Raw genomic sequence first — 25,610 nt, forward strand, 5'->3', positions numbered from 1 at the left:
TAATTCGTAGCACTTCATTTAATAATTTATTTTCATAAAATATATGTGAATTAAAAATTTTGTTTTATTTAAAATGTAAAAACATATATACCCTAACTTTATTTTGTTATTATTATTTTATTTTGATCTTTAAATAAATTTTTTTATGATACTAAATTAGGTACATTGTGAAAAGTATATGAATAGTACAGATAACAACATTTCATTTTCAATAAATAATTGTCATTGCCGACACAATGATAATACGGACAAGGAATTGCTGAATTGGCTGTAGCAATTGGCTACATTATTATTATTATTATTTTGTGAGACAAAAAGAGAGATAATGGCAAATATAAACAAAGATAATTATTAATTAATTAATTAACTTTACCCCAAAGTTAATTAATAATCTTGTCATTTAGCGGTACTTAGTATTATTATTTTGTTATATTAAGTAACGATAATTAATCAGAGTTCATTGACAAGTTTAATGCTAAAGTTTTTTTTTTATGAATTATAATAACAAATCTATAATAGCAAGGTTTATCTGATATATATAAATAAGAAATGTAATTTCATTAAATCACTTTCGTTAATAGGTAATAATTCACTTAGTTCACAATTCTTTATTCATCATATTTCTAAGATATATAAATAAGAATTTTAATTTCATTGTATAACTTTCATTAAAAAAAATTTTTACTCAGTTTAGAATTCTTTATTCATTTATTTTAAAATATATTAAATATTTATATTTATATATAGTTATAATTTCAAAATAAAAATGAAAATATTAACTTGTAATTCAAATATTAATAAAAATATTAATTTTTGAAAATTCAACTCTGGTAATTTTATTATTATTCTGGTCTCTGTGTCAAAGAGTTGCTGCCGATCGTGCCTTTTCCCCGTCTTCGATCTCCGTGTTAAGAAATCACCCACATGGTAATAAGGTGACGCTAATCTCGCCCATTTGCATGTGCCCTGTCCTTCCATTACTCTCCCTTCTCTCACTCCCTCACTTCCCTTCTCCCTAACGACCAAACCCCAAACTCTCTCTCTCTCTCTCTCTCTCTCTCTTGTATCTCCTTTTCTTTTGTAGTCCATTGTTTTTTCCGTTGCAGGAATTCAAGGAAGCAGAAAAATCTCCGAAAGATCCTCTCGTTCCGTCACCGACACCCCTCACAGACCAATCAAATCGATCCACCTTACCAGGAACAAATGAGATCCTCCGCCACCAGCATTACTACAACCACTAAAGCCGCGAACAGCCCCATTATAACCTTCGAACACAAGAGGTACGCTCTTATCGCCACGTGTTTCCTTCTACTTGTCTCTCTGATCCACAAAAATTTTGTTCAGATCTTTTTTTTTTCTCAGTGAACTTTTTCTTACTGTTTTTTTACTCCGAATTTTTATCCGCGGTTCCTGAAAATTATATTGGATTCTTGATTTGGACTTGTAATGTGAAATGTAATTTATTTTTTTTTCTGAATAAATTTGAGTGGAAAAATATGAGCATATGTTGTTTTCTAGTGTTACTCGGCAATCTCTGGATGCCGATTGCAGGTAAATTCAAGCTCGATTTCGATGAATTTCCTTTTTTCCGGCTTTTATTTTGATTTTTCTGAGTTAGATTTTTTGTGATTGATTTCGTGATCAAGATCTTATTGAATTTGATCGCACTTTTAATTTAGGAATTAAGGAATGTGGTGGCGGGTTGCCAGTGATTTACTTTAGCTTTTGCTGAGAACGTTGTTGAAGTCTCTGATCTTTTGTTGATTTTTTTTCATGGAATGTGGTTTGATTTTTGAGCAAATTGAGCTTCCATTGAGTGGAAAATGAGTGATAATGGAAAGTAGAGTAGTTTAGGTTCTAACTAGGATATGTTGTTGTCTACTGTAAGTAGGCTATTTTTCGAGTTTGATTGCAGGTGAATTTGAGTGGTATTTCGATTAAACACATGTTATTTGGCTTTTAGTTTGATATTTCTTTGTTCTTGCTCTAGATTTTATTTCCTAATTTAATAAGTTTAGGTTAGAATTGCAAGTAATTTTTACGTTTAAGCTAATTTTTGCTTAGAATGTTTTGGGAATCCATGATTGTCAGAGGCTGATTGTAAATAATTTAAGCTAATTTTGCTTAGAATGATGTGGAACCTTTTGAGCTATTTTTTGTGGAATGTTCTGTTGTTAATGTGAAGATTTTGTTGAACTTTTTGGGGTTATTAAAGCGTTTATTGTTGACAGGGATGCGTATGGATTTGCAGTGAGACCTCAGCATGTGCAAAGATACCGAGAATATGCTAATATCTACAAGGTATTTTTCTTGACCCTTTTTGTGCTTATATTGCTTTTTATTTTATGCTCATCACCTTCTTTTGGCTGCTGAGGAAGAAGAAAAATATAATTAAGTGCCAACTTATATATCTTGGTGGATATTGAGTAATGTGTCTCACTCTCTCACTTAGTACTGAAATGGGTGATAATGTGTCATTTAGTTATTCTCTGAAAATATAAAACAACTTAAGCAAATAACGTCAGTTAAGATTAACATATTTCTTTTAATCCTTTTTCTCTTTTTCTTTCCCAAACTCTCTCTCTGCACTGATATGGGTCCTGAATGATAACAAGCTCTATGATTCAGAATTTTAATTAATTTTCTTTGCCTAATCTATGGGCAACTGAATGGAGATAAAAGGAAATAATTTTGACTAAGATGAATAAAAGGTTTATATCCTGTCTATACCTATGACTTTTTTAGGAAGAAGAGGAGGAAAGATCAGATAGGTGGAATGATTTCTTGGAACGCCAAGCAGAGTCTGCTCAATTGCCTGTCAATGGGATATCGTCAGAGGAAGGAAAGGAGGCCTCACATGCTGAAGCTGCAGAGGATGGGAACAATGAAGTACAGAAGGAAGCTGAAGGAGATGATTTATGTGAAAAGAAGCCTGGTTCTGATAGTCTGTCTGAGAATGACACAGAAAAAGACAAGGTACAGTCTGCACCAGAGAAAAGAGTTCATCGGATCCAAATATGGACTGAAATTAGACCATCCCTTCGGGCAATTGAAGATATGATGAGTATTCGTGTAAAGAAGAAAGGCAGTTTAAAAGATGAGCAAGAAACGGGTAGGGGGAAGCCGCTAACTCCTACTGATGAGGCTAGATTCCCAAAGGGTGCATCAGAGGAGGATTCTGAGGATGAATTTTATGATGCAGAGAGGTCTGACCCAGTTCAGGATGCCTCTACAGGTGAGAGCATGAGTACCACAACAGGTGCTGCTGCTGCTGTGGATACAGCTCCTACAGAATCTTTATTTCCCTGGAAAGAAGAGTTGGAAGTTCTTGTTCGTGGTGGAGTGCCAATGGCTCTTAGGGGAGAGGTACTTATGTACTGTTGTGCTGTCAATTCTCTCTTGATTTTCCTCTCTCTCTCTCTAACTTGGTGTTTTCAGCTTTGGCAAGCCTTTGTTGGTGTAAAGACACGCCGAGTGGACAAATATTACCAGGATCTGCTTGCTAATGAAAATAACTCAGGCCAGAACACCGAACAACAGAGCTTGCAGACAGATAGTAAGGATCAAACCACAGAGTCCATAGGAGGGCCTGAGAAATGGAAGGGGCAGATTGAGAAGGTTATTCCATGTGCTGTTTTCTGAATTCTGTATTGTAGTTTCATCAGCAGCTGCTGCTACCTTTATATCTTTGTCTATGGTGTTATTAATTTGAGTTGCCTAACTGATTAGTTGCTCTAAAAACAGGATTTGCCCCGAACATTCCCAGGTCACCCTGCTCTGGATGATGATGGTAGAAATGCTTTGAGACGGTTGCTTACAGCCTATGCTCGACATAACCCCTCTGTAGGATACTGTCAGGTATTAGGTTCAGATATATGTTAGCTATGGTCATGCTTGCAGTATTTTGGCCTTTTGGGATAAGCATTTTTCTCATGCAGGCCATGAATTTCTTTGCTGCCTTGTTACTCCTCTTGATGCCTGAAGAAAATGCCTTCTGGTAGGTTCAGAGACTCAGTTGAGAAAATTCGTTGCAAATCCAATATTCCTCATTCTATTTGTGAAATTAAGTTTTTAAGGTTTTAGATCAGAGCATATTTTGTTGCTGGAATATAATTAATTTCTGTTGTGCACATGATTTGCATGTTTTCTTATCTTGTTTATTTGGTGGGATTCTCTCTCTTTTAATGGCAAGGATAGCGTTAATTTTTTAAAAATAACTGCTCTATTGGCTTTATATTCTTCTAAGTTATGGTATAAATTTCAGGGCTTTGATGGGCATTATTGATGACTATTTTGATGGCTATTACTCAGAGGAAATGATTGAGTCTCAGGTAATTATTCTGCATAACTCTTTCTTTTTGTTGGTTGATTTTCTACTATTTGCTTTCTCTAAATGAGAATGTTAAAGTGGTTGATGATATAAGTATGCTTTAAGTAATTATCCTGGTAACTTGTGCCTTTTGTTAGGTTGACCAACTTGTTTTTGAGGAGTTGGTGCATGAGAGATTTCCCAAACTGGGTTTGTGTTTACAATATTTGTTCTTTTGTGTTTGAAATTTCCCTGATGTTCTCTTTCCATTGAATTTTTTGGGAAGTTTCTGATTGACATTTTTATCTTTATTGCAGTCAATCATCTAGATTACCTGGGAGTGCAGGTGGCATGGGTTACTGGACCGTGGTTCCTTTCCATTTTTATGAATATGCTTCCATGGGAAAGTGGTCAGGTTTCATGCTGTGTCTTTTAGCAATATTTAACTAGTTGCATAATTTATCACAGTATTTGAAAGTTTCTCTTATAATTGGGGCCTTTGTTGCTAGTTGATTGATGTGCTTTCTCTGTTAATAATTGGAATATTTAATGCTTAGTTACAAGCTTTCTGATGGATTTCTCTCATCACAGTGCTTCGAGTCTGGGATGTGCTACTGTATGAAGGGAACCGCGTCATGCTTTTTAGGACAGCACTTGCTTTAATGGAGTTATATGGTACTGGGTAAAATACACAAGAGTGTTTTGAGTTTTATGATATCTTTAGGATGCTTGAAGCCTGAAAATAGTGACAAATGAGCTATTCTAATCTACAAAATGTAACTTATTTTTCTTACAGGCCCTGCACTGGTTACAACTAAGGATGCGGGAGATGCAGTTACTTTACTACAGTCATTGGCTGGCTCGACATTTGACAGCAGCCAACTCGTATTGACAGCTTGTATGGGTTACCAAAATGTAAATGAAAAAAGGTTGCATGAGTTAAGAGAGAAGCATCGTCCGGCTGTAATAGCTGCAATTGAGGAAAGATCAAAGGGGCTTCAAGCTTGGAGGGATACTCAGGGCCTGGCATCTAAGCTATATAATTTTAAGCATGATCCTAAGTCAATGCTTATGGAAACAAATAAGACAGGACGATTGGTTGATTCACAAGCAAATGGGAATCTCTCTCGTTCAGAGTCCGGATCCACTAATGCAGATGAAGTTTTTGTTAGTCTGACAGGAGATGCTCAGTTGGATGCTGGTACAGATCTTCAAGAGCAGGTAGCATATACCTTTCCCCTTTCAATGAATATAATATTTCATTGTTTAATGTTAAATTCTGTCTGTCAGTGGAGGATATTGGATCCTTAGCCAGTACAATGGACTCATTTTGCATGACTACATACATGTTTTGTTTTGCACTGTAAATTGGAAATATAAAGATATTTCGAGTAATGTGATGTTGTATTCTCATGTTATATCCTAAGTTTTTTCTGCTTCAATATATTATTGACCATATGGATATTGTGGTCCAAGATTTAACAGAAGATATTTGCTTATAATGAGAGAATGATTCAGAAGGATTTATGTTGCCAATCACATTTGGTTGGATGTATGGGTTAGTTAGTTGAAAAATTCTTCTATTTACCATGCTGCATGCATATGCAAGATTGTGGGCATGAGCTCACTTTCTAGTGTCAGATTCTTATAGCCATATAGAGATTATTTTCAAATGCTGTCAAGGCAACTGATCATCAAATTGATCTCAGAGTTCATATGAGGACTATTATTTTGCTACGTTATATAAACTTTCAATGACAAAATCAATTTATTTTCCCGTGTGGATTTGTTGCATTCATTTCATACATGTTGAAACTTTCCACCTTGATTAACATAAGTCTCACTATTACCATGTGCACCAAGCCAAAAGTTTAGAGGGCGTGTTACTTGTTGGATTTATATGGTGTTATAGGCACTGGCAAGTAGATGAGATTAGGAGCTTATAGATCGTACACAAATATATTCTTTGCTTGTCTTGTGTTCATGCATGAGATTTTGATGACCTGTTGATGTTCTCATAGTCTTAATTTCTTTTAAACAATGCAGTTGGTGTGGTTAAAGGTTGAGTTGTGCAGATTGCTGGAAGAGAAAAGATCAGCTGTCCTCAGGTTAATAATTTTTATTATGTCTATGGTTTTCAAGATTTACAATCCTCGGTTTGTTGTAGGCTGTTTAAAGAGGCAGTATAATATTCTTTGTTGGTTGCAGATCTGTTCCTCACTTGCTCTTTAACTCTTTTATACTCAGACATATCTTAGCTATACTACAATGGTTTATAAATTGGATATATTTGACTGCTTAATGTTTGCATTTTATGCTGGAACTTAAGGAATATTTGTTTTAAATGAAGCTCTTTTCTTTTGCCAAACTCACCTTGATAAATCTGGCACTGACAATTTCTTCCCCATTTGTATCAGATCTGAGGAGCTGGAGACAGCTTTGATGGAGATGGTTAAGCAGGATAATAGGCGTCAATTAAGTGCTAGGGTACAGTAGAATATCTTCATTAGTGGCAGCTCCTTTGACATGAACACAAAATATATAATTGTTCTTCTTGCAATGTTTGCCATTTTTCCTTGCCCGAATTTCATAATCGATTTTGTAACTTGTTCTTAGGATCATCATTAAACTACAATTCATTCCAATGCATGCAACTTCTTATGCTTGTTTTAACCTGGTACCTTGGGCTTCTTTATGCAACTGCTCTTTGGATTCTGGATGTCCATTCTATCTCTAGCTACTACAGAGTATGAAATTGATTATTGTTATTATTGAAGTTGCGGAAAACCTGTATTTTTGGTTGTCATGACGCATGCCTGAATAAATGTAGACAGTTGGCTAGGAATCTATATGTTTTTATGTTTGGTGTTTTAATTCTGACTTGAAAGTTGCTAGATGTTTTTACCAGAGGAATATATTGCATGCTGAGTATCTGCTTCTGATCTTTAGGTGGAGCAATTAGAGCAAGAGGTTGCTGAGCTTCGTAAGGCACTTTCTGAGAAGCAAGAACAAGAAAATGCAATGCTTCAGGTTTGATTAGTTTTCTTCATGTTTAATTAGTGGAAGATTATCTCCTTCTCTTGTTGTACATGTCTTGAAGATTATGAGATTTGTTACGCATTTCATAGGTCCTAATGCGGGTGGAGCAAGAGCAAAGGGTAACAGAAGATGCTCGCAGATTTGCTGAGCAAGATGCAGCAGCACAAAGATATGCTGCTCAAGTGCTTCAGGTACTCTTTGTGATTATAGCTCTTGCTTTGCCATGTAGCTTTCATCAGATATTTTACATTGCTCTTCAAAATATGTGGGCAGCAATTTTTCCCTTGGTTCTTGACTTGAAATTAATGATAATATCCTTCTGGCTTTATGATAATGGTTTGAAACTTATAGGTCTTTTAATCACTGTAAACATATCATCTTTTTCAAAACTGCTGCAGCACAAAACAAATTTCTTTATTGCGTCTCTTGATTTTGGTGCGAAATCATCGTCACCTAGAATATATTTTAGGCACCTATCCAGCTGTTATTAACTGAACTCTGGGACTTACACAAAACAAGGTTAGTCAATGTACTAGAGCCTATAAACTTTAAAAGAATATGCTGTTTCCCATTTCCCCATCAAAATTTTCACCTTGCAAGTAATCTAATGAGGGACCTAACATTGTTTTAAGTTCTTATATCTTTTTCTGAGGAAAAATATGCAAATAATATATGTATATTTTGTTTGGTTCCATTTGCACCTCTGCTCTTGGCTTTAACTTTTATGTTAATGCAGGAAAAGTATGAAGATGCCATTGCTTCTCTTGCTGAAATGGAGAAAAGAGTGGTAATGGCAGAATCAATGTTGGAGGCTACCTTACAGTACCAGTCTGGACAAAGTAAAGCACAACCTTCTCCACGGTGTGTAGTCAACTTTACCGATTCAAAATCTTTTATGCTTGGGTGAAAACTTTTGGTTTCATTTGTTGTGTGTGTATATATGTTGGGGGGTGGATGGGTTGCGGATGACTCAATAAGTTGTTGTTTTCCTCTGATTTTAGTCTTTTCTATTTCTTGCAATGCCATTTAAAAGCTATGTTCTTTTCAATACTTAATTATAGTTTCCCTTTTTATTCTTTCTCCTATTTCCACCAACACTTAACAAAGAGCTGGAAAAAATGCTTTAATTGTCGCCACATTATCTATATGCAAAAGATGTTGTGAGCCTATATTTTATTTTTGTGCTTCTCATGCTTCTGTACCGATTTATCCCTTCTAATAAATGTAAGCTTGCAGATCATCGAATCCAGATTCACCAGCACGCAGCAATCAAGAGCTCCAACAAGAAATTCCTGCACGAAAGATTAGTTTACTTTCTCGACCATTTGGACTTGGCTGGCGTGACAGGAACAAGGTTAGTTTTGAGGCATTCACAATCTTATAAGTTATAGACTCATTGGATGATTGCTCTGCTTGATTAACCTGCTGTGCTGGCTTTACAATTGGCAAAACTTAGCAATGAGCAATCAGAGAGATTTCTTTCTATCCTTTTTATTATAACAAAATTTTATCAATGTATTAAACTAAGATTGTTAATAAGATTTATCGAACAAAACAGGGAAAGCCAAGTACTGGTGATGGGGTAAATGATGGGAAGCCCTCTAACGAGGGACAGAATACAGAAATCCAGCAGAAAGACACAAATGCTAAGGAAACGAATGGCAAGGACACGAATGACAAGGACACGAATGACAAGGAAACAAACAGCATCGAAGTTCAAGATAAGGAGTGAGAGAATTGCTAGTTGGTCGTGTTAATACCTGCATGCATATCCTTCTTTTGCTGCCTCCAGTTCTTCCATTCATTGGCCATTTGGTAGATAATTTTTCTGTAACATTGGCAATTCAGGAAGAGAGTACAGAGAAGTTGGCTTGTCTGTAATTTTTGATTGGAAAACCATTATAATGCTGATATCCATTATTGTTTGTTCGTTTCTTAGATAGTAATAATAATAATAATAGTTGGTAGACCTGAGGAGAATGTAAGAACATGAGATAAATAGTGAATCAACTGTAAGTATACGGGGGGGGGTTTTGTAATCTCAGTGCAGATCTTCATTTGTATATTTCTGTTCTCTCCTCTCTCTTAACAGCAGACTTGGTGAAGCCCTTATAGCCATTGTACGAAAGATCAAAGATCCGACTTCCGCCTTCACCGGGGACTGAAAGGTTAAAAGAAGGGTAAGCATTCTACAGTTGTGCAGCAGCTTATGCATCTGAATCAAAAAGAAAAGTAGTATTTCATAGTAGAATGAGCCAAACTTATTTAAGCCTAGTTATGCTAGATGTTAAGAAGAACCAAGCTGTGACATGGATCGGTGTCTTAATAGAGAACCTTACAAACTCACCTAAGAAATTTTATCTAAATCTTGCCTTTGATCGTAAGGCATTAATAATTTTTGTCACATTTATTGTGGAATACTATGTTTGATTGACTGACGTAGATATACATGATATTGTTTTGTTTGTTGAAATTAAAGGTGTGGGTAAGATTTCTCTCTTCGTTTTCAACCTCCTGGGCCATACATCCCTCTGTCATATGGTGCTCCAACCTATCTAACTTTGCCCATTGCTCATGTCACCATCACCTTCACAATAACGAAAATCCAGCAGAATAATTGACGAAACTGTTAGTGGTAGATGTTATATTCTGGTGAAATTGATCCTCCTGAACACATAAAATGGAAAATTACATCTATGATTTGCAATAAATTCGGTAATATATATCATGAATCCAGCCAATAATAGATGAGAATGGGATGGCTACGTGAAAATTACATATAAGTTGACAATTGGGTTTTTATTCTTCACTTGAATATTAGTTTTTATCGAAACTATATTGATTTCTGCCAACACAGATGCTCTGCATTCAACACCTGTCTCTGGTATTTTATTATGTTTAAAAGGTATTTCTGGGTTTTAGTTCTTTTTCTCCTTTCTCAGATTCTTTTTTTTTTTCGATACTTTTTCTAAATTTTTTTTTATATTTAGAGAAAGAAGATTTAATTTTTTTTAAAAAAATATGTAATAATTAATAAATTAAATATTCAAATGTTTTGATTTTTTTCATGGTTGTATATCTCCTCAACAGATATTTTAGGGTTTTTAATGAATTGATAAGTGATCATAGCATTTTCTGACATTATGAGAATGTTTAAGGCTTTTCGTTTATAATAATGATTTTTATTTTTTATCATAATTTTGTATTGACAAAAATTAGTAAAGCTTCAATTACATTAAATGATGAAACGGTCCATCAATGATAAATCAAATACACTCATTAGAATATGACCCATACCTGAATATTGATGGAAAGAAATTGACAGGTCTAACCTGAATATAAGAAAGAAAACATATGATTCATTTTTGAAAATAATTTAATTTAATAATTGTTGTTTATTATAATATTGGAAACATCTTAAACCTAAACATTGAAAACCACCAGCAAAAGGGGACCCTCCAACACCTAACCCAAATCCTACTGCTTGTTTCAGGTACATAAAAGGAAAGCTAATGTACTGGAATAAAACCTTGAATCCTCGTCCAAACTTCCAAGTTTGCACTATGATAATACATATTATTTTAATCGATTATGATATTATTATGAAAATATTTATTTTTAAAATAAAATATGTATTTTAAAAATTAATAAAATATAGGTACTTTAAGCATAAAGGTATGTTCATGATTCAACATTTTTAAATAGCTGAACGGAGCTTCCATTATGAACAGAATGCCATGATTCTGATGGAAAACTACACTCAAGACATTATTGGGGTACGGAATGAAGAATTTGACAAAGAAAGCGAAGCCACTCAGCTTCGCACAAATTTTTTGTGAACCTGAATTTGGACAACCATGCTCATGTAATTTGCACTGATAAGTTTAATTTTTTCTCTTTTGCAATTTCTTTCTTTGCCATAGAAAAAACTCAAAGTCATTTCAGTTTTTTTTTTGGTTGATATTCTTTTAAAGTTTGTGGTGGTGAAAATCTGTCTGTCCAATCTTTATCATGACACTCAAATGCTTCAACCCTTTTCTGCTTTTTCTCACACTTATCACGAACTCTAACCAAGAAACCTTCCAGGTTGAAATTTGGAAGTAAATGAGTAAAATACCAGCAAGTTAGCTTGTACTTTCAACCTGTCTACATCTGTATTTATGTATATGATACTAAAAAGCATTTTCTTTCGTTCTTTTTTCTGGCGGCAATTCATTTCTGATCATATATTGAACCATATCTGCATGTAATTTTCTTTGTATACAAACGCCCGGAAATGGGTTCCACAAAGTTTGGATTTTTTCAAACTCTTTTTTGTATATATATTCTTTGTGGTTAGTTCTTAGCAGAGATAAGATTAAGGAATACTTCTTGCAATTCTTGTAAAAAGCTTTCTTTGCCATGGACGCAAATCAATTGAACAAGCCTCTTCTTTTGAGTGATGGAGTTGAGCCTGATTATGTCAAAAAATCATCTTTTTTAGTATCATCTGTGAAATGGACTTTAAAGATTGTAATGTGGGTGATTTTCATTGCTTGGGTTGGTCTTATTTTTCTGTATCCTGGAGAAATTGGTAATCAGTTGGCTGAGAAAATAATTAATGCCACCAGGGGATCTGTTTTTGGGATTACAGGTTTGTTTGTAACTTCATTCCTCTTTTTATTTTCTTTATTCTTTGCTTAGTTATTATCTCAAGGTTTAATGGTGTATTTCAGGAAGTTTATTCGTGGTATTCAGTGCTCCGGTTCTTATCATTGCATTCCTTGCTGTAGCTCATCTTATTATCTCTGGTGGAGATGTGTTTGAAAAGTATGTCATTCCCACACTCCAATTTGTTCTCCATATATGCCTGAACTTGTCTTAAGTTATTGATGTACTATGTATATTGTCTTATGACATGAAATTTGGCTTGCTTATAGGAGGAAGACCTCAAAAAGTCCTAGATTTCGTTTGTGGACTTTCCCTGTTCTGGTGGATGGACCATTTGGGGTTGTATCTGCTGCTGAGCTTATTGGGATTATCCTTTTTGTTGTGTTTATTTTCTGGGCTGTGTATGCTTACACCTTGCGGAACCTTAGCCTCATGACTCTGTTTGACATTCCTTCTACAGAAAAAGGGTAAAGAATTTTGCGTCCTTAATGATTAATAATAGTACTGCTTATTTTATCCGTTTCAATTGTATGGACTTTTTTCAGCATGCATTAATTCTGTGCTGAAAATATTGTATGTGTTCTTGTAATGATCTTTACACTGTTATGGCTGTAACTTTATGTGAATGGTCTTCACTGCTTCATTCAAGGCCCTAGGACCAAAAAATTAATTGGCTTGACTGGCTTGAGATAAGATTCTTTGAAACCATAGATTGTGGGGCTTCGTAACTGCTAATACTGTAGAGATGTTTCAATTTTCCAAAAAAAAAAATATTGTGGAAATGTTTCATCTGCCAAGCTGCAAATTTTATAGAAACTTTGTTGTTCTTTCTGCATCAAATCAATAGTGTTTAACTTGGCCAAAATTATTTTGTTTTGCTTGTACATAACCATTCATGTCATCTGACCATCTTATACGAAACTTGATAATTCTGCAATATCCCAAACCCTCTCTTTGAATCTGTAGAACTGGATTCCAGATGTATTCACGTTGAAATGGTTGTTATGATGCTTCCTTGTTTAATTAAGTATCACATTAATCTTCTTTTCTTTCACGTACTAATTCCATGGAAAAGGCGTGATTCCTATGAACACCTTTGGAATGACTGAATTTAAGGTTGAATTTGAAGCGTTTTCTATGAACAAAGTCAGTGACGAGTATTTACAGGAACCAGAAGATGCTGTGATTTCAAATTTCTATAAGCAGAGTCTTAATCTGAATTTTGCAACTGTATATTTTATTAACATTAGAAGTGTTTAAATGTTCACCACTTTAAGAAATTCGTTAGTAGCTTCTGAAAGTTGTCACTTACAAGTAATGCTAATTCGCTTCGGCAGGTTCATGTGCTTCACAGTAATTCAAAATTTCTTTTTCATAGAGGACTAATATCATCTTTCATCTTTTCAGTATAGTCATGTTGGAACTGACAGGACTCCGGTTTGGAATGATCGGATTACTCTGCTTAGCATTTTTGTTCCTCCCTGTTGCAAGGGGTTCACTTCTTCTTCGTCTTATAGACATCCCTTTTGAGCATGCTACAAGATATCATGTATGGTTGGGACATCTGACCATGACGCTCTTTACACTCCATGGGCTGTTCTACGTAATTGCATGGGCAATAAAAGGAACCCTCCTGAAGGAAGTGAGTCCCCTATCAGTTTTCTTTCTGGTTTAACTCATAATAGTTTTCTGCATGCACTTTTTCCTATATATAATTTCCATATGTGCATAAACCTGCCCTATGTTTATTTCTCTTATGTAGATGCTGGAAGATGCATATCTATGCACGAGACAAGTTTTTGATATTCTTCTTAATTGAATGACCAAGTTATATGATTGCATTTGAAACATGTGAATAATCTAACAGCAAAAGAATTACAGCTCAAGGAAGTGGAAATAACTTATTGAAATAGCTGCGGCATATTCCACTGAAAAGCTGTTGAAGCTAGTCAAATTTAAATTAATAAATCAACACATATACAGTAAATAGAAGTTGGAAGAATTACAGATTGGGGAGTAATGACTGACAGCAATAAATGGCCATCATATTTGTGCTACAATTTGTTCCTGGAAGACTTTACCAGTTATCTTCATTTTTATTATGAGTTTAATTGTTTGATTTATGACAAAAGCTATTGATTGGTGAGTGAACTCTAAAGAAAATACTGTCAATTCTTTTCTTCTTCTTCTGTTTTACATTCAAAGTATGTGAAGTCTTAAAATTAGATAGAGGCTAAGATGAAGAGATTGAAGCTAGCTGCTCAGCTTTTCCATTTTAATTCTTTCATGCAGTTATTGGAGTGGAGAAACATTGGTATTGCTAATCTACCAGGAGTTATCAGCCTTTTAGCTGGCTTGTTTATGTGGGTTACATCACTTCATCCAGTGAGGAAGGACTACTTTGAGTTGTTCTTCTATACACATCAACTATATGTAGTCTTTGTTGTCTTCTTGGCGTTGCATGTTGGTGATTTTGTTTTTAGCATAGCTGCTGGAGGAATATTTATTTTCATGCTTGATCGCTTCCTGAGGTTCTGCCAATCACGAAGGACTGTGGATGTACTTTCAGCAAAGTGCCTTCCATGCGGGACAGTGGAATTGGTCCTCTCAAAACCTCGAAGTAAGAAAAATCATTCTTCACAAATTATTTGTTTCCTTGGGTATCTATTATTACTGTTTTGTGACTTGTTTTCTGATTGAAATATGTAGATTTGGGGTACAATGCACTTAGTTTTATTTTTCTTCAAGTTCGAGAATTATCTTGGCTGCAGTGGCATCCATTCAGTGTTTCATCTAGTCCTCTAGATGGTAAATATCATCTATCTATTCTCATAAAGGTTCTAGGGGGATGGACTGCAAGGTTAAGGGACAATATCTTAAGTATGTCCGAGACAGAACCACAAAAGGATCTTCCTTTTCTGACCAAAACCACGATAACAGCTTCTGTTGAGGGACCTTATGGGCATGAATCACCATACCACTTGATGTACGTACTCCCGTATCTTTGATCTCTTGTATGTGCTTATTAGATGTTGTCCACCTTTGGTTAGTTAACTGGTTTTTTAAATTCATATTATACAATATATGAAAGGAAATTTGCTTTATTTTGGATGTCATGTTGGCCAATACCAAGCTCTCAATTAATCACTCAGGACAAATGCTTTCTTCTTTTCTGACCTGGCAAGCACAACTTTGTGATGGCATGTTTTAGTTTCTGTTTAAAACTATTCCATTATATAATACAAAAACTCCAAGATGATTGCATTTCAATAGTTAAGCTAATGTGCATTAAAGGCAGAATATGGCTACGAAAGATTTTTCTATTGCGGATATTTCCTAACTATTCAACAAATTTAGCTACAGCAGTTTTCACTGTCGGATATCCAGATTGACTTTGGAGTTAGCTTCATAAAAAGCCTGATGTTATGATTTTGTTTTCACAGGTATGAGAACCTAATTTTAGTGGCTGGTGGTATTGGGATTTCACCATTCCTGGCTATTCTAAGTGATATCCTCCATCGTGTAAGGGATGGAAAGCCTTGTCTACCAAGAAAGATTTTGCTTGTTTGGGCTGTTAAAAAGTCAGATGAGCTTCCTCTTCTTTCAACAATTGACATGGAGTTGATTTGTCCTTTTTTTGCTGACAAAGTAAAAATTGAGATTAATATTTATGTCACTCGAGAATCAGAGCCTTCTTTGGTAGGTCTACTTTATGCCCAGCACTTCTACTTTGCTTTTGAACATAATAATTATTATTATTATTTTTAAATTTCTGCTGCTGTTTGATGTTTTCTGCAGGAAGAAGGTAATGTTCATGTGGCTTTGAACTCTTCTGCCTGCCCTCTCTCTGGTTGTAACATGTCAATTTTGGTTGGTACTGGAAACAATATATGGTCTGGCCTGTATGTTATCATATCGACTGTAGGATTTGTTATTTCAGTGGCTTTGTTGCGTATCTTCTACATAAATCCATACCAGGTATCTACCTGGTGGTACCAGGGTTTTCTTTTCATTGCGTGCATGGTTGCAAGTGTTATAATCTTTGGGGGTCTTGTGATTAGTTTATGGCACCTTTGGGATAAAAAAGTTTCTGCAAGGGATGAACATGAGGACAATGACAGGACAAAGGTTAAATCTGCTCAGAGCAATGAGACTGTGGCAACCAAAGATTTGAGGCAGAAGAATCTTGAAAATTTTACTACTATTCAATATGGTTCCAGACCAGACTTCCAAGGTATGTAACATAAGAAACTTTCAGACTTTTTGCTCAATTCATTCATTTATCCTTGCACAGAAAGTTCAGTAAGATCCACCCTTACTGTTCAGCAGTGTTGCTTCAATCCAACTAACTTGGAAGGCTAGTATTTCTTGAGTGTAATTGTTTTTCTTTTTTCCTTTCTATGCAGAAATATTTGGATGCACAAGCAGGAAATGGGGCCATGTCGATGTAGGTGTCATTGTTTGCGGTCCTCCAACTCTTCAGTCAAGTGTTGCCAAGGAAATCAGGTCACACAACATTAGGAGACAACGCCATCAAGCGATTTACCATTTCAACAGTCATAGCTTTGATCTATAAAACTCCAAGACCAAAAGCTTCCTCCTGATATAGTTGTTTAAACGATAAAAAAATGCTCCCCCTCTGAAGACTACTTGTATAGTTACATGTATGGAGATGGGGAGGCAGGATGCATATAAATGTATATAACATGTATAGGGAGATCTGCCAATCCAAGACTCAGATAGTGCTGTTTCAATGTAATGAAGATTCTATGTACATATTTTTAGTAACTTATATGCAATAATTTCTCTGTTTCTATGTAATGAAGGTCTTACTTGTATAGTAAACACAAGACAGTTAAAAGGAACCTTTGTGTCCAGAGAGTAGTAAGTACTAGAAAATGGTTCATATAGGGATAGAATGGTTTTTGAACAAGGGGAATGTTATTCCTCAATATGCAAATCATTTAATTCATTTTTTTTATATTATCACTATATGTTTTCCTTTTTTTCTTTTCCTCTCTTCTTTGAATACCCTTTTTTTTTTTTTTTTTGTTTCTTGCACCCCTTTTTTCTCTTCATTTCCCTCATTTTCTGTTTGCCATCTTCTCTTTTGGGATCTTCATATATTTGTAGTAGGTCCTTATTAAGATGTCACTTGAAAGCAAAAACTTTCTTCATTGTCAATTGAGTGAAGGACAAAGGACTCCTCTTACCAGGAGCCAACATCACCAAAAACACTTGAACTAGTTAGGGCAAAGCAAGATCCATGCAAGGAAACAAACCACATGGAGCTGCTAGCTTTAAGCCTTTGAACTCTAGGCAGACATACAATAAACAGAAAAATGGAAGCTACTCATATGACTCATCTATAGCTTTCTGTAAGCAAAAGCTGGCGACAAGGAAAATTGACTACATATAGCAAGGTGCTAGCAATGTCAATGAGAATGGAGAAATATCAAAAAGAATATTGACAAGCAGATGTAAAATGCTCTTTAAGGGTACACCAGTTTTCTATATCAAAGACATTTTTAGATACAAAGCCCCAAGCTCAATTGCAAATAAGGAAAAGAATTTTGGACAAAAAGAAGAGAAAAAGGGAGGGGGGCAAAAGGGTTTGAAGAAAAAAAGAAAAGGAAAACTCCTGTTACATCAGACACAGTGTGGATGGACATCGAACTGACCACCTGGACTTGCAAAATTCCACCCACAAGGGCAGCTTGGCAGTTAACTCAGGGCCAGTAAATTGAAAATATCAAACATATAAACCTGTTGTTTCCTTAACTCAATCATCAGCTGCCAGGGAATTCGATTCTTTCAAATGAGTAATGCTTGATTCCCCTAGCTGCACTATTCCCTTCTCATTCTTGGAGTGGAAGAACCTGTACGAGATCCTTGAACTGACTGAGTTTCAGGATCAAACTTTTGAGAAGCAAGATAGGTGAGGGCAGTGACTACATCAGCTATAAGTGGCCGCATATTAGGCTGTTCCTGAACACACATTGCAGCCACAGCTAGAGCTTGGTACAAACCCCTCACTGGGTATTGGCCTTGAAGTAATGGGTCAGCCATTTGTGCAAATTTCCTTCTATCTTTAAACAAGGGTCGAGCCTGTAAAATGAAAACAAATTTACCAAACATTTATAGAATTAGACAATTGAAAAAAACATAGATTTGCAAGAATTGTGATCTTTCTTTCTAGTTCTGGCAGTCCTAAAATCCATTTTCCTCATTGTAGCCAACCCACCTACACAGTCCACTCTAAAATGGATGTCATTAAGACTCAAAAATCAAATAATTCTCATAACAACTGACTTATTCCCAACAACTATTAACCATTTAAAGGCTACATCTATAGGCTAATCTTTCTGTCACATCTGTACTTATTCAACATATATCTAATTACTAAAGAGTCATACAGATTAGGGTTTCTAGTAGCAAATCAAGATTCCATTACTGGCCTCAAGCTTTGAGGGGATTTCAACATGCTCATGCAAAAATATAAAGCCATGATAATAACAGATGAATCTATCTAGAAGGTTACACACATGCCACAGCAACACAATGTGTCCTTGAATTGCCAGCAATACAGTAAACAAGAGAAGTCAAAGCTCTCTTACCCAGGCAACCAGATTTTGCTCACCACCAGCTCTTGAATTGTCAATAGCTTTCCTTCCAGTAATGATTTCAAGCAGAACAACCCCAAAGCTATAAACATCTGATTTCAATGTAAGCTGACCAGTCATTGCATATTCTGGTGCACAGTATCCATAGGTCCCCATCACTCTAGTGGATACATGAGTCTTATCCCCAACAGGACCCAATTTGGCCAAACCAAAATCAGATAGCTTTGGATGATAGCCTTCGCCAAGCAAAATGTTTGAGCATTTTAAATCACGATATATGACAGGTGGGCTAGCTTTATCATGCAAATACTCCAAACCTTTTGCAGCACCTGCAGCTATTTTCATTCTTGTATTCCAATCAAGTTGCCTTTTGTCGGGAGGTAAATCTGGAATAGAAAAGCACATGAGAAAATTATTAAAATAATCTGTGTTAAAGGATATGTAGGACACGATAAGAAAAAAATAACTCCAAGAATGGACTAGGCAAATAGAATCTAATATATCTAACACCAGAAACTCAGAATAGAAGAATTTGGTATTAAGATGCTAACTTGATGCATGACATTCAATGGTGTGATAAAAACCAAGACCTTGGACATGAGTCTAGAGATGAGTATTGAAGTACATACCATGTAGATGATCTTCCAAAGATCCTAACGGCATGTATTCATAAACCAAAAGTCGCTGATCTCCATCAGCACAATATCCAATTAAGTTGACAAGATTAGGGTGGTGAAGCAGGCTCAACATCAATACTTCAACAAGGAATTCCCTGTTCCCTTGCAGTCCATTACGATCAAGCTGCTTGATTGCGACAACCTACGCAAAACAGGGTTCAGGTCAACCAGATTTGTTAAGTATGGTTAAGAGACGATTGATTTCTGAGACAATATTCACGAAGAAATCTGAAATCCTGCAAGCCAATTATCATATTTGTAGCTCTGAATAGATAAGCAGAACAAAACAACCAACATTTGGATTTCTATCCTCAACTAAAGGTGTATAAGATCATTGGAGATTAGTACACTGTCTTATGGCTAAGGTTATACTCTTCAGGAATGAAAGAAAACAAAAGGAGTAAATAGGGATTATTAACTGCTCACCTAAAGACTTGCTTTAATACTTAAATCATTTCTAATTCCTCTTACATAATACTTAGAACAAAGGCATCTGATATTTGCCCCCAAAATTCATTGGTAAAATGGTAAGCACTTTTATGTAGGTGGCAACAAATATAAAAGAGTTGACCCCAATTCTAATAAATGAAAGTTACAGGAAGGAGCTGGAGATGGACCTAGAGACTCTTAATTCACAAGCATGTATTTGATAATGCATCAAAAGTAACCAAAACCTCTAAAATAATTCTAAGAGATTTATCTATGTTCGCTGCATATGCAATAGAGAGCTTATCCCAGCACAAACACCATCGAACTCAACAAGACTTATTGAATTGTTACATCATCCACAGGTATGTATATACTAAGTAAGTTCTACAAATGTTTTCAGCCCGTACTACAACACAAAATGTCAGTTACAACTTCAAAAACATCTGCCACAACTTAAATTTGGGAATTGGTAACCATTCTTCTTTTGGCCAATTAATATTACATACATTTGAGAAGGGGGGAAAAGAAGATGATGATCTGTTGCATTCAAACGCACATGACTCTAGCAGAAACTTTATGGGAAACCACTAACATTTAAATTTGACTATTATTAACCAAAGAAAATTTAATTTAAAAATACAAAGATTGGTCAAAATTAAATTCAACCATCTTAAAGAATTATAGGTCAAAGTCCAACCTCCAATATCACAGAGTTAAAGCATACATGGCAGAACAAAATATTGAATACAAAAATAATAATTAAAAATGCTAAATAAAGAGCAAAAACAAAAAGGTAAACTTAAACCACCCAAATTATGAGCATAACAAAAAGGATGCTTTCTCATGTATTTGTATTTCCTATTAAAATTAAAGTCTGATAACACACATACCTGATTAGTGCTCTCCAATCGCCCTTTATACACTCGGCCAAATCCTCCTTCACCAAGAAGGCAATCTGCCCTGAAATTCTTTGTCGCTGCAGCCAATTCACGAAAAGTAAATGTATGTGCCGCAATGTGATCAGAATTCCCATCCTTGGTAGCCTCCTCCTTACCATCTGGTACTGAATTCACTTTCAGCTTTTCTGCAATAACATGAAACCAAACTTTTATATTAATACCATCGAAAACCGATTTTGAAACGTGTAGCACTACCACATCAGTAGAAGCTGAATATATAGATGAAAACCACACAAGCAAGATTCAACCTTTGATACTCTTTTATCATATAAAACAAGGTGAATCCATTTTTACTTATAGTATTCTATTTCTTCATTCAAATGATAAGTTGACAGAATGATAAGATTTTTGGACTAGCTAGAACTCCATAGGCTTTTTCAAAGGCAATTTAACCTAAACATAACATCAAGAATCAACAATTACTTTTTAACTCTTGAATTGTAATGATAGTATCAATTAACCACAAAAATACTCCATCAGAATTCACAAAACATAAAACATATAGCTTCTACTGATGCGTGTATTCAGAGAAAAGAAACTGAGAGTAATTTAATTAAAAAGATCAGAAAATAAAATCTACCAATCCATGATTCTTCATTACCCATATTAACACTAAGATTAAAAAGAAATACTTGAAATTCTTAGCAAACAAATTAGCTGAATTTCACACTCGTTTAACAACTGAGATTCCAAATCAGTATAAATAGATGATTAATCCAAAAATTAATAAAATTTAAAATTACTAAATCCCATAAAAATTCTAATCTTAATAGACTCGACGTCCCAAAATTCTCATCAATTTCAGACTTACTCATAATTTCTAAACAAACCCAAGTTAGCATTTTTAACCAATAATCAAACAAAAACAAAAAAAAAAGTAACTTTTCTTCCTCAAATCCTACATCAGATCACACTGAAACATTGAGAACCCAGAAAACTAAAAAATTCAAAAAATTAAGCAAATGGGTCTAGCACTCATCCATTTGCAGGCAAAATAAATGGGAATTCACTAAAATTTAAAATTAAAAAAAAAAGATCAAATCTTTCTTTCGGTACATTAAAAAAGTGGTTTTTGAAACAGTAAGAACATATTCGTTATAAGAACCTGAAGTAGATGGGATCTGATCATCAGAGTTTCTGTTGCTGCTGCCGTTATTATTGTTTGGGAGCTTCTTCTTTGCATTTTTGCTTGATTTTCCACCACAAGGGAACCAACCCATATGAACTTTTTATTATTTCTTTCTCCTTTTACTTCCTTTTCTCTCTCTTTCTTACCTCAGACTAATGACTGTAACAAGAAGAGAAAGAGAGAGACAGAGATAAAGAGAGAGCCAGGAAAGAGAGAGAAGGAAATCAGACCAACACACACACTTAGGAAAGAGAGAGAGAGAGGCTAAAATTCACAAGAAGAGTTATATCTTTTTTCAATTTTTGGTATCTTTTTGCTATTGTGCCCTTTGTTTCTTAGCAAATTGTTAGTTTTGCACAAAATTTAAACTTTTCCAATTTTTTTGGGCTTATTTCTTCTCATTAAATCTTTTATCTTTTTTCTTTCAGCTTATTATATTTTGTTGTTATTACATTTGGTTTCTTCCAAATAAATAAATAAATAAGTTTTGAATAGTGTATAATATTTGTTTTGTGATAATTTTTTTAAAAGAATTTTACATTGATTCTTATAAATCTTTTGAAAATTATTTATAATTTTTTTAATTAATATGATAAATATATCATATAATATGTGTTTTTGATTTTAAATTATTCATATTTGACATTACCACTCGTAATTTTTTTTAATTTGACGCGTAAGTATCATATTTCTATTTAAAGAAATTTTCTTTTTCTAAAAGAAAATTCACCATTTCTTACACGTTAATAACAAGTAATTAGTTATATTACAATAACGAACCCGTAACATATATACATCTTAATATTTTTTATTTATTAGAGAACTTAAGTATTATTGTTTAATTTTTTTTACGATGTTTATTCAATTCAAAATCAATCAATAACAAATGAAAAGATTTTGATTATATTTAAATTTTCAAAATATTTCTAATTTAACCGATGTGGAATTTTTTTTTCACAATTGAATAATTATAATCAATATAAATGAAAGAAATTGAACACTTAGTTCAATTAATCATCTTACAATTAAATACAATTTATCAAATTAACGGATTAAAATCGAATCGCATTTTTATCAGAAATTAATATTTATTGAAATTAAGAACTATTTCTATTATATAACCTACCTGACCATCATATTGAAAAATAAATTATTAAGTTATAATTTCCATAATAATATTACTAGATAAATATTGCCAATAAAAATAACAAAACCATTAAAAGTAATAGTACATCTTTTATTTTTTTAATAAAAAATATACATTTTTATTTAATATATTAAAAATCATTAAAATTATTTAATAAATATAGTGTCAAACATTTTAAAATAAATATTTGCTAGCAAAATTCAAATATTTTTTTCTTTTTCGATCCCTTGACTCTCATGTCATTTGTATTATTTTTGAAAAATATATTATATGAAATGATTCATTTCATGATTAATTTTTATACGATTGGTATTTAAAATAAAAAATAATAATTTTTGAATTTTTGAATTTTAACAAAAATGATCATATATTTATAAGAAAAATAACCCTTCGAAATCCTCTAAAAAATTGAAATTCATACATGCATTGTGATGTTAACTTAGGGTTTACAAGATTTGGTCCAAACATTTTAAAATTAATAAGTAAAATATTAGTAGCAATTAAATAATTAAATATAAATAAATTGGGGGTAATGTGGTCATAAATATATTGTTATAAATTGTCTTAAAGACAAAATAATAATGGGAATGACAGCTGGTGCCAAATGGCTGCGCCTCTATATTTGCAATATCTACACCTGGGTTTTGGTCTCCTACCATACATACTATTAATTGTTTTTCATTTTTTTTCTTTTTTTTTTTAATTTGTGAATGTTGGTGTGACAACCAAGTGCATATTGGCTTTATTCACCCTTCTAGAATAAGTTTATTATTGAAATTTGGGATGAAATTGAACAAACAAATTATTGATTTAATTGATAAGTTTATCTCTTTTAATAATCATGTAATTTTTATTCAATTTTTATTGATGTTAATTTCGAGATTTGAATTTATTAGTGGTTTTATATTGATGTTAATTTGAAATTCATAATACATATAGTATGCCATATCAGCATTAAATGACATAAAATTATAGATAACATTTTTAAATGATAACAATTAATCAACCGTTAATTATAAGAATTTATTTAACCCTAAAACAAAAAATATAAAAATTTGATTTCATATTGAAATTTATTTAAAAAAATTTAAATAGTTCAGGAATTTTTGCAAGTATTATGATATTTAAAAAAAAAAGTAATTTTGCAAATATAATGCATTTAAAAATTTGAATATTTTTCTTTCTTCTTAATTTTCAAGTCATAATTACTATTTACAAATGAAGGAATTGAGGTTCAAAACTCCAACAATTCTATCCTGTTCAATTTAGTCCCAAAACATACCAAATTAAATATATTTGTACTGTGAATTTAGTTTGTGTGGAGGGAGAAATTAAAGCAACCCTTATTAAATAATGAACCAAACAAGCTTTTGGAATTAGGGAAAAGGATAAGGTAAAGCAACAGGTGAAATGACCCACTTTCTGTTTTTGCTCCAATTAAGACTGTTTCAGCCTTCTTTGTATGAGCTTAGTATTTTGTTTGACCAAACTAAATTATGTTAATTTTTTTTTATTATAACTTCAGTTTGGATACTTTTATGGTCACCTTGAATAAGTCAATTCTATTAGTAAGAATCCTAAAATACATTTAAAATATTTATATAATAACATAAAATCTCAATGATAATTCCATTAAGACTCTTTACATAAAATTTCTCCAATATACCAAATAAATTATCTAACATGTACGTAAAAAAACAAAATACGGTACTATTTGATTGTTAAGTTATTAAAAAGGTATTTTATCGAGATTTAAAGGAGAATTTACGAAAGGTATTATCAAATTTTATGAGATTTTACTTTCATATCCTTCAGCTTTGAGAGTAAGATTCAAGCTCAAAATCCTCACATGCATCATGATTCATGAATGTAGCTGTGCAAGAAAAAAATTTCTAAAAGTAGGGTTTGGCTTGTGAAGGAATACACAAAATCAGAGTAGCTTCCAAAGCAACCAACATTATGATATCCTTGTGATTATATTTATTTATTTTATTTTTTCAGAATGACCCTTTTCCAGCAAGGCATTTCCATACCCTTTTTTGTTTAAGTTTGATATATATATATATTGCCTCCCACATGATTTCATATCTCAAAACTAGAAAATTCTAGAAGTGAAAGGGTGTATGTATATATATTTGGAATATGATTGATGGCATAAGCAATCTAATATTGTTTTAAAAATTGGGTTTGTACCAATTTCCACTTTTAGCAATTAAAGCTGGGGTCTGTAAGAAGGAATCAACCAAAAAAGAAAGAAAAAGAGACAAGTACTTGAAGTTTTTGCACTTTTCTTTTATGACCAATTTATGTCATTATTTATTACCTTTACCATGCCCACTTGAACTTTAACATCATTAAATAGTAGTGCATGAATTGAAAGTATATGTGAAAAGTCTTAGCAATATTTCCCCTAAGGATTTATTCAATAATCTTTAAGGGGATAATTCAATGATTAAAATTTTGATATAATATTTTAAAATTTTTTAAATTATTTAAATAAATTTTTATTTTTTTATTATGTTTAATCAAGTTTTTGTAATTTTATTTTGAGTCAAATGAACTTTTTTGTAACTAACAGTTGAGTAATTATTATTAATTAAAATATCACGTATCATTTTATTTACACGTGACAATAATATAGTATAGGG

At 33.3% G+C, this 25,610-nt stretch overlaps 3 protein-coding genes across 3 annotated transcripts; 2 read left to right on the forward strand and 1 right to left on the reverse strand.

Moving 5' to 3' along the window:
- Positions 856-9,411, forward strand: LOC18586304 (TBC1 domain family member 8B). The gene is made up of 19 exons (XM_018129445.1): positions 856-927; positions 1,085-1,280; positions 2,232-2,301; positions 2,746-3,366; positions 3,439-3,618; positions 3,745-3,858; positions 3,939-3,997; positions 4,265-4,331; positions 4,468-4,519; positions 4,627-4,719; positions 4,901-4,984; positions 5,106-5,530; positions 6,356-6,417; positions 6,727-6,796; positions 7,259-7,339; positions 7,438-7,539; positions 8,085-8,209; positions 8,585-8,702; positions 8,907-9,411. The coding sequence occupies exons 2-19, from the start codon at positions 1,204-1,206 to the stop codon at positions 9,078-9,080; spliced, it is 2,574 nt and encodes an 857-aa protein (XP_017984934.1). The 5' UTR covers positions 856-927; positions 1,085-1,203; the 3' UTR covers positions 9,081-9,411.
- Positions 11,334-16,810, forward strand: LOC18586305 (ferric reduction oxidase 7, chloroplastic). The gene is made up of 9 exons (XM_018129458.1): positions 11,334-11,981; positions 12,064-12,157; positions 12,268-12,465; positions 13,406-13,640; positions 14,291-14,618; positions 14,708-14,984; positions 15,442-15,697; positions 15,797-16,232; positions 16,405-16,810. The coding sequence occupies exons 1-9, from the start codon at positions 11,750-11,752 to the stop codon at positions 16,572-16,574; spliced, it is 2,226 nt and encodes a 741-aa protein (XP_017984947.1). The 5' UTR covers positions 11,334-11,749; the 3' UTR covers positions 16,575-16,810.
- LOC18586306 (serine/threonine-protein kinase CDL1) lies at positions 17,423-22,045 on the reverse strand. The gene is made up of 5 exons (XM_007009599.2): positions 21,792-22,045; positions 20,618-20,811; positions 19,251-19,440; positions 18,616-19,007; positions 17,423-18,106 (listed from the first exon to the last, which is right to left on the reverse strand). Exons 1-5 carry the CDS (start codon positions 21,904-21,906, stop codon positions 17,846-17,848), a joined length of 1,152 nt encoding a protein of 383 aa, XP_007009661.2. The 5' UTR covers positions 21,907-22,045; the 3' UTR covers positions 17,423-17,845.

This window comes from Theobroma cacao, chromosome 10 (genome assembly GCF_000208745.1).
Source record: "Theobroma cacao cultivar B97-61/B2 chromosome 10, Criollo_cocoa_genome_V2, whole genome shotgun sequence".
In the NCBI taxonomy this organism is placed as follows: Eukaryota; Viridiplantae; Streptophyta; class Magnoliopsida; order Malvales; family Malvaceae; genus Theobroma; species Theobroma cacao.

Coding starts and splice junctions, on each gene's coding strand:
- LOC18586306 (XM_007009599.2), bottom strand. CDS start 21,906: ATGGGTTGGTTCCCTTGTGGTGGAAAATCAAGCAAAAATGCAAAGAAG. Junction 20,812..21,791: donor TCAGATCCCATCTACTTCAG/GTTCTTATAACG, acceptor ATGTTATTGCAG/AAAAGCTGAAAGTGAATTCA. Junction 19,441..20,617: donor GATTGGAGAGCACTAATCAG/GTATGTGTGTTA, acceptor TGTTTTGCGTAG/GTTGTCGCAATCAAGCAGCT.
- LOC18586305 (XM_018129458.1), top strand. CDS start 11,750: ATGGACGCAAATCAATTGAACAAGCCTCTTCTTTTGAGTGATGGAGTT. Junction 12,466..13,405: donor ATTCCTTCTACAGAAAAAGG/GTAAAGAATTTT, acceptor TCATCTTTTCAG/TATAGTCATGTTGGAACTGA. Junction 14,985..15,441: donor GAATCACCATACCACTTGAT/GTACGTACTCCC, acceptor TTGTTTTCACAG/GTATGAGAACCTAATTTTAG.
- LOC18586304 (XM_018129445.1), top strand. CDS start 1,204: ATGAGATCCTCCGCCACCAGCATTACTACAACCACTAAAGCCGCGAAC. Junction 3,998..4,264: donor CCTGAAGAAAATGCCTTCTG/GTAGGTTCAGAG, acceptor TATAAATTTCAG/GGCTTTGATGGGCATTATTG. Junction 7,340..7,437: donor AAGAAAATGCAATGCTTCAG/GTTTGATTAGTT, acceptor CGCATTTCATAG/GTCCTAATGCGGGTGGAGCA.